This window comes from Dasypus novemcinctus, chromosome 11, assembly GCF_030445035.2.
Source record: "Dasypus novemcinctus isolate mDasNov1 chromosome 11, mDasNov1.1.hap2, whole genome shotgun sequence".
NCBI classification, from domain to species: Eukaryota; Metazoa; Chordata; class Mammalia; order Cingulata; family Dasypodidae; genus Dasypus; species Dasypus novemcinctus.
Genome location: NC_080683.1, coordinates 42,442,952 through 42,451,823, shown reverse-complemented (window position 1 = coordinate 42,451,823; position 8,872 = coordinate 42,442,952). Strand labels below are relative to the sequence as shown.

The 8,872-nt window shown below is 46.4% G+C and overlaps 1 protein-coding gene across 1 annotated transcript in view; it reads left to right on the top strand.

The window, feature by feature from the left end:
• Window positions 1–907: 907 nt before the first annotated feature.
• Window positions 908–8,872, top strand: part of B3GAT2 (beta-1,3-glucuronyltransferase 2) — a 96,318-nt gene continuing 88,353 nt past the window's right edge. Inside the window, exon 1 of the mRNA XM_023585877.3 lies at window positions 908–2,622. Within this exon, the coding sequence (XP_023441645.1) occupies window positions 2,026–2,622 (597 nt within the window). The 5' untranslated portion in view covers window positions 908–2,025. The remainder of the gene's footprint in view (window positions 2,623–8,872) is intronic.

Sequence of the window (8,872 nt, the reverse complement as noted above, 5' to 3'; positions counted from 1 at the left end):
AATGCAGACAATTGACGGAAGATGGGTTTAGAAATTATTCATTATAGACTTTTTTTTGTGTTTTTTAAAGGCTTTCTTGCTGCTTTGCAAGTATCTCCCTGGGACCTGTCTGTGAAGCATGGCCCATCTTTCCTCCTAGCTCATTGCAGACTAACAAGGCTCAGCCATGAGGTTACCTAGATAGATGAAGTCCAAATTAAGCACCAGCTGTTTACTGTCTTCCAGACACTGCCTGGGTTCTGCATGTCATGTTAAGCTATGTTAGGATTTTTTTTTGTCTTTGTTTTTTTTTTTTAATGTTACATTTAAAAAAATGAGGTCCCCCCACCTCCCACCCCCCACTCCTCCCCCCATAACAACAACCTCCTCCATCATCATGAGACATTCATTGCATTTAGTGAATACATCTCTGAGCACCGCTGCAGATGGTACAGTGTTTATATCTAGGAGGCCAGCCCCGCCGCGCCTCTGTCCGGAATGATTTCATAGGCCAGGCAGTGAGGAAGCCACGGGCTGCACTCAGGAGACCCACGTTCTATTTTCACTTGGCCACATGGCACTGACCTCAGAGAAATTACTTTAAACTCTGAGCCTCAGCTTCCTCATCCAGAAAATGAAGGCCATACTACATCCCAGGCCTCCTTGGAAGGGTCGTTTGAGGGTCAAACGGAATAATTCCGGTGACAGTGAACTATGAGGGGCTGTGACTTAAAATTACTGAGAAAAAAATAAGTTAAATATACTCAGCTGGAGTTTTAGGAATCCCCTCCCTGCCCCCCAGTAACCTAGCTGCAGTCAGCGAGCCGATGGCCCAGTAGGATTTTAATCTTTCTCATAGGTTATCTCACATGCCAAACACCTATGTGCCGCACCCCTCCGTCTCTGAGGGTTTCTATTGAATTCTGCCTTTCAGTGAAAGCGCTTTTTGTTGCCGCTATTCCGTAAGTCCCCAGCACACCAACCCCGCAGCTGTGAGCCGGAGAAGAGATCCCTTTGCTCTCTCCCGCCTTGTTCCTCCACTCATTCCCCACCTCAGGTCTCCCTAGTTTTCCGCACGTGAATGCATTTTCCCGGCTGGTTTCCAAAGACCTTGCAGTATTTCAGAAAGCTCAGAGAGCGCGGGAGATCAGCGAACGAGCATCCACCACCCTCCCGGGTGGTGCAGCGGTCGCCTTCAGAACTCGCTTACGGGGACATTAGCGCCAGACCCGGCAGGGTGTCGGGGTCCCCTCCCTGCCTCCTCTTCACAGCCCCTTTCCGCCAGTAGCAGCGCTGCTGTCTTTCCACAAGAGGACTGGGAGGACGCTGGAGTCTGCAGCGCCCCCACCCCCATGCTTTTTCTTTCTTTCCTTGCTTTGGGATCTTGCTGCCCCAGCGCAGAGAGGTTCTGAGAAGAGAAGAACGAGGGACAGGAGCGCACGCTTCCGCGGCGGCGTGCAAACAGAGCTGGCGGCACAGCATCCCCGGCGCGCCCTCCCGGTCCTCGCCGCCCGTCCTGGGATGTGAGGAAGGAAGCTCCCAGCGCCTGCCGAGCCTGAACGCCTCGAAGGTGCCCCCAGAGAGCGCATTGGGAGCTTAGGGCTTGAGCTCCTTTGCCGGTAGCGCCGCGGGAGTCGAGCGGCGAAGGGCACCGGGTGCGGGCTACCGGGTCCTGCTCTTCGAAGAGAGCGCGGTGGAGACCAACGCCTTCCCGGCGCTCGCCACAACTCCTGGGCCGGTGGCGCGCTGTACCGAGTCCCGCTTCCCGCCGGCTGGCCCGGAGTGGGACACAACCCTTGCCTGCCTGCCTGCACCCGCTGTAGCCCTAGCATCCTGGGCACCTGCGCGGGCCCCCAACGCAGAGCGCTGGGCCCCTCGGCTCCCGCCCCCCACAGCACCCAGGGTCCCGAGGAAAGCGAGCCGCCTTCGACTCCCTGACTGCGGGCGCCGCCGCCGTCCAAGCTGCGCGCTGGGGTCCCCAGGCTCGCCCCCCTCAGGGGCCGGAGGGGCGGCCCCGGCGTCCGAGAGGCCGGAAGAGCGCACATCATGAAGTCTGTGCTGTTCAGCCGCTTCTTCATTCTCCTGCCCTGGATCCTTATCGTCATCATCATGCTCGACGTGGACACGCGCAGGCCGGCGCCCCCGCTGACCCCGCGTCCCTACTTCTCTCCGTATGCGGCGAGTCGGGGAGCCGCTAGACTCCCACTCCGCAGGGGCAGCCCGGACAGCGATCCGAGGCGCGGCGCCCAAAAGCGCAACGAGTCGCGACCGCAGCCGGAGCCGCGTCTGCCCACCATCTATGCCATCACGCCCACCTACAGCCGGCCGGTGCAGAAAGCCGAGCTGACCCGCCTGGCCAATACGTTCCGCCAGGTGGCGCAACTGCACTGGATCCTGGTGGAGGACGCGGCGGCGCGCAGCGAGCTGGTGAGCCGCTTCCTGGCGCGGGCCGGGCTGCCGAGCACGCACCTGCACGTGCCCACGCCGCGGCGCTACAAGCGGCCCGGGCTGCCGCGCGCCACCGAGCAGCGCAATGCTGGCCTCGCCTGGCTGCGCCAGAGGCACCAGCACCAGCGCGCGCAGCCCGGCGTACTCTTTTTCGCCGACGACGACAACACCTACAGTCTGGAGCTCTTCCAGGAGGTAGCGGCTGGCCCGCCCCACCAGGGGACGGGGGCGGGAGGGTCCCGGGAGCCTGCTGGGCAGTCATCGCACGGCCCCTTGCGCTTCGCCGCACTTTTGAGTTCCCGGCTCTGCGTGCACTCAGTCGGGACTCTTGGTGGAGCGGTTCTTTGCGGGCTGTCCGCAGACTTCGCCCCCCTGACGTGTTTACGCTGTCCGTGGAAGGGGAGGGTGGGTGAGACGACCGCTGTCGCACAAGGGGGAGATTGGGTCGAGGGAATAGCCCAGGTGTGAGGCACAGCAGTGATTGTCGGAACGCGGCCCTGGGCGGCCTGAGGATGGAGCCCAGAATGGGAGGCGCTGCGACCCCGGGGCGCAGCGGGGCGGGTAGGTGAGACGAGATATCTGAGCGCCCTGCACCGGGGGGCTTGGCGTGGTGCACTCCAAGGCCTTTCAGCCTCGAGTTCCTGAATCTAAAACCATATAGGAAGGAAGATGGAGAGAGTAACCACAAATCAGCCTGTAAGCAAGCTTCTCTTGTACACCCATGTCAAGGAAATGGTTATTAGTAAAAACACTGACTTCTCCGGTGGTCCTGCCTCTTTCCCTTCCCCTAACAGGCCCTCTCTGACCCTGAAGATGACTTCTCTGGCAAAGGAATTGAAATTATTCTGTCTTTTGGTTGTCTTTTCGCAGCCCAAGCTGTCAGCTGGGCTGCTGGTCCCTTTCCCGACCTTTCTCAAAGGCCTTTCTTTAGCGTGGTCACCAGGCAGCTCCCTTGGACCACTGGATCCCGGAGCTCGCTGTGACGTCCGGTGTGCAGCCTGGCCCCCTGCTGCTGAGATGGCGCGAGTGTTCACTTCCAAGGCCAGCAAGCATGGAGTTAGGACAGGTGTTATTTCTCGAGGCTGATATTTTGCTCTCTGGATAAGTGCATGCGCGCAGCAAATGAAGCTGGGTAGCATGGTTTTGTCAGTTTTTCTTCCTCACCTTACACAGTTATAGCTAAAAGAAATCCTGGAATTTTGCATAGTCTCGCCTGAGCACTGCCCTCCTCCACCTGAAATTCCTTGTCATCTTGCCTCTGTGAGTCCCGCGCCATCCCAGGCCCCCTCCCCCAATCCCGAAAGCCAAATGGGCTTCTGGAAATTCTGTGTTTGAGCTGGATACTGTGAACTCATAAAATAATCTGTATGTACAGTATCCCTATATCCTAACTGCACCCACAATTTGCACCCATGTCATGCTAATCTTTCAGCTTTGCTACTCTGAACCCATTTGTTTAATTTTTCAGCATTTAAAATCCCCCCCCCTTTTTTTTTTTTTTAAGGAGGTAGCAAGGAATGAACCCAGGACCTGGTATATGGGAAGCAGGTGTTCAATCACTGAGCTGCAACCCCTCCCCTAAAATCTATTTATTGAGAGTGATTGCAGCCTTCATTTTTTTTTTTTTTTTTTTTTTTTTAGTCTCTTCTTCATGAATAAAAGGAGAAGAAATTGTTCCCCGTTTTTACTTCTCCATCCTGTCACTATGTGGGGCTTTCTTTCCATGCTTCTCTAGAGAAATGAATAAGGTCGGCATTATATCTCTAACCAAGATTAGTGATCTGATTTTGGGGCTTGGTTCTCATATCAATAATGCATGAATGCTCTTTTCCTCAAAAGAAGTGGCTTGTATTCTGAAGCAAAGACCTTTACATTTTAATTCACTGTAATTTTACCCCCAAAGTCTTTTTTATTTTCCCTCCTTCCACAACTTGGAAGTTGTCTTACTTGTGAGGATGTGTGATCTAGTGTAAGTAATGTGCATTATTGTTACTTAACCTCTTTGGGGGCTGGATTATAAAGAGGGATTGAGTTTTTTCATTTATACCCAGCTTCTAGCCTCTTGATGTGAGGTGTTAGATGAGCAAAGAGTTGGCACACACTGGCAGTGAAATGGGTCAGAACACAGTCTTCCTTTGATGCTTCCCAAGCTGAAAGGAGGGCTTGTTGATGCTAGATATTAAGCAGAAGCAGCAGCAGAATTCAGCAGGTTTTTAAAAATTGGCCCATAGAAGGGGGACTTAAAAGAAGAGGAGAAGGTGGGGGAGAAAAAAAAATAGTATTGGAAAAAGGAAATTATAAAGAAAAATAGAACATGTAAAACTTTTAAGACACTAAAATCTTGTGCAATTGGAAATAATTAAATAAAATAAACATCTTAAAACAAGAGCATGTGCACCTTTTTTATGGAGAAGCATCAAGTAGACATGCAACAGAAAAAATGTGTTTTTTAAAATATGCATTACATACTTAAAAATTAAAATCTGGAACTCCTGAAGGTTACCTGTTCCACCTGCCCCCACCCAGTGGTTTTAGATGATGTTTTAGATATCTGTTCACTAAATATGTCTGTTGATATATTCAGTTTTTCATCTTACAACACATTCTTTTCCTCACATTGCAAGCAGTATTGAACACTTTAAAAGTTAGATTAGTGAAATCTATGCATCTTTAGTCTCCTGCACTTTCCTCAATTTAAAGCTTATTTTCTTTAAGCCCTTAGTTTATGAATGGGATGGTCTATTGTAACCTGACTTGGATGGATTCCTTGTAGATTGCTCTCTACGCATTGCTCTTCTGGAGAAAAGGTAGAACGAGATAAAACATCTGAAAACTGCAGCTCTTTTGGGGAAGGAAAAGATGGTGATCTGGAATGCTGTCTGGCTAAGGCATGTATTTGGCATAAATATCTTAGCTCTTTATATTGTGCACACACACACAAATTAGTTTTTAAGTAATTCATATTACTTAAAGGATGTCCTGAGTCAGACTTCATCTTTTATTCATAGTGCTTCTAATTTCCATGGTTGATGCTAAAGTAGATAAGATAAAAGGAGGAAAATGAACCAGGTACAAATTAGCTCACTAAGTATTGGCTGCAAATAAAGGAAAGTAAAAGATGAAAGGGCACCAAATTAAATTAAAGACGCAACAGGCAATCCATGTTCAATTATTCCTTTCTTCTCCCATACAGCTAACTAATTTTCAGCCTCTCCATTCTACTGAGTGGACTGGGAAGGAAATATTTGCATTGAACAATCCTACATTAACAGCCAAATCCATTTGCAAATGAAGCTCAGTGTGTGCCATAGCAACAGAAACAGGGCTGCTGGTTGGAGGAGGTAGTATAGGGTTTTGCAGCTTTCAAGTCTCTCAGCAAGCATATCTGCTCTTCCTGTGGTATTGATGGTCCTGTGGTATTGATGGGGTTTTGCACTATTGGATCACAGGTAATCCTGCCTGCCTGTACCCCTATCAGGTTTGCTCTCTGGAAAATCTTGTTTGCAGAGAATTTAAGCTGCTTTAATGTAAGCCACAATTACAGATAAATGTGACTCTGTATCTAGTCATATTTTTAGTTTTATTGATCAGATTTCTGTTCTTTACTAGAAAGCCTTGAAAGCTTTGTTGAGTTTAAAGCTGATGCTTTTCACATGAAGTTGGTTTCACCTTTAGAAATCAACTGAATTGAAAGGTTACAAAGTAGCACTTTCCAAGCAAGGAAAAAAACTTTAAAATTTTTAACTTTGAATTTAATGAGGTAAGACTGGAAGACAGGCTGACTATGGAAATGGAAGACAGGCTGGCTGTGAGATAATGAGGCTACATCTTGAAGATGTTTTTGGAATTCAGTGAACTAAAGAGGTCCCTTGTTTGAAATTTTGTGGGTGCTGTTAAATTAGTTGTGTGCTAGGCAGGTAAAGGAGCTGGGATGCAATTCTGTCTTCTTACTTACTTTTCCCTTTACATGCTGCCTACTGGAGCCATAATCCAAAGGATACTTGAGTTCACAGTGTTTGGTTCCCATGAATAGACATGAAGATTTGTCCAGATTATTGTTTGGTGCAGTAAATGCTGAGTCTGTTAAAGATTTAGGCTGCTGTCTGGTTCTTCTGGAAACTGTAGTGGGTGGCTCCATTTTCGTCTGTTTATTCCACTTATAAATTATAAGCTGGTAAATTTACCAGTATCAACAGTAATGGAATAGTAATTGCTTTTAAGGCATGTTACAAAAGCAAAATAGAAGAACCAAGGACAATGGTCTTATTTATTAACTATTCCAGGTGGTATTCAAGTAGTGCCTTTTTTTGGTGCAGAATTCAATAATATGAACTGTTCCAGGTGGTATTCAAGTAGTGCCTTTTCTTTTGGTGCAGAATTCATTAATGCCCAGATATGTCTACTCAGATTTTGGATTTGGTAGAATATTTGCTCAGTCTGTTTAAGTTAGGGCAACACATTATTTTATATTTGATGTCACAGTGTTGTTGAAGCATGAAATTTAAGTTTTTTTATGGTTCTCAACGTCTTTTCCCCAAAAACAAAATCATATACTAGTTCATAGGTAAATAGGTTTATAATAGATTTCCAATTCACAGAAATAAAATTAAGATAATCCATTGTTCATGACTAGTAATTTTTGTGTTCAGTTTTAAATGTCAAAAATACCCTTTCACTTGAATACAAACAAAATAATAGTTGATGTCAAATGAGTATTTACTGTGTACCAGGAACCACCTTTTAAGGTTTTATATGTATTAACTTATTTAATCCTCGGGGAAAAAAACACTTTGAGGTACTAGCATTGTTTCTTTCTCTCTTTTTATTTTTATCCTATAGCTGATATTTAGGTATGAACCAGTTTTTGGTGAGTATTATGGGATTTAAGCAACTGCAACTGGAGTCTAATATAGTCATTTACCTCTGGTTGGTATAGTCGGAATCCCCATTTTACAGCTGAACAGAAATATCAGAAAGTAACTTGGAAAGGTCACACAGCTGTGATGTGGCAGAGAAGGGATTTTGGATTCAAGTGCTCTAGTTGTAGAGCCTGTATTATATCCTGAAGCTCATTTTATTGAACATATACAGTCAGGTGGAATATGTCCTTATAATAAATAAATTATTTGATTATCAGAAGTCTTCTGAAATTGTTGCCATCTTTGGTCATACTTGAGCTGAAGTCTTTCTTTTGGCTCTGTCACCTAATCATTGACCTTTTTCTGATTTCATTTGATCTTGGAAAATTATTTCTTCCCTCAATCTCTAACTTATAGATCCTTGACTTTTTACTTTGTTTGTTTTCAAGTTTTAAAACTAGTTTTGATGGGAGCAAATAAGTGATCATTTAAGGAGCTAAAACATGAAAATTTTTTCCTCAATTGGTATATATACATTCTTGTGCATCTTGTCAGGGCATAAGGAATTGGATGGAGGATAGAATGGGAATAGGCGAAAATACTGAGTTGTTTTAGACAGGCTCTGTGGCAAGAAATTGAGAGTCCTGAGCCATTTTGAACTGACGCTAACGTGGGTGACCAAGACCTGCTGGAAGTGCCATCCCACAGAGGTGGCGGCAGCAGCTCCTCTGAGAGCACAGCATGCTTGTGCTGAGGAAACCTTAGTACACCTGTATGCTTGTTACGCTGGCTGCTGCTGTGCTGCTAGATTCAGCCGACTGCTTGCTGGGTTGTTAGGGGATTTAATTTTCTTGTCTACTTTCTTCTAGGATTAGGAATTTCCTTGCATTAAAATAAAAAGGGGTAAATAATTGGTTGAATCTTTTTGTGTGCTAAGAACCTTAGGGATGGCTGTCCTGAGGGGAGCCATCATGTTCTTTACCATGAGCCAGATTTTTTGGACTTTTCCCCAAATAACTGAAAACTGAGTAGCTTATTTTAACCATCAGTTTCCTAGATCAGTAGAAAGAACCTTAAACCCTATGTATGTTACATACTGAATCTAAGACGTTCCTTCAGTCTGACCTGTATTTATTAATTGTACCATCCTCGTTCCATGAAAGCTGAGTGTGCTAAATGCTGACTATTCCTGGTTGACAGATTTCAGTTATGTAAGAAAGTCATATCACTCTGCTAGATTCCTTCTAGCTTAAACATTACCACATTTAGAAGATATCAGAATATAATTAGTATGTTTCTGTTCCACTTAACAAATACTAATTGAGCATTTACTATATGCAGGCACTTTCAATTAAGGTACCCAGCCCACGCAGATTGAGAGCCTGGATTAGATACGCACACTGTGATCAGTGCTTGTTGAGAGAAATTCAGGTGGCTGGGAGTGCAAAGCACAGGCACCTAATGGAATGGTAGGTTGTAGCAGTAGTTGTGGAGAAGGTGACATCTGATCTGAGACCTGAAGGATGACCAGGCCTTGTGGGTGATGGAGCAGGGAGGAAAGTCAGTGCTCCAGTTAGAAAGAACTG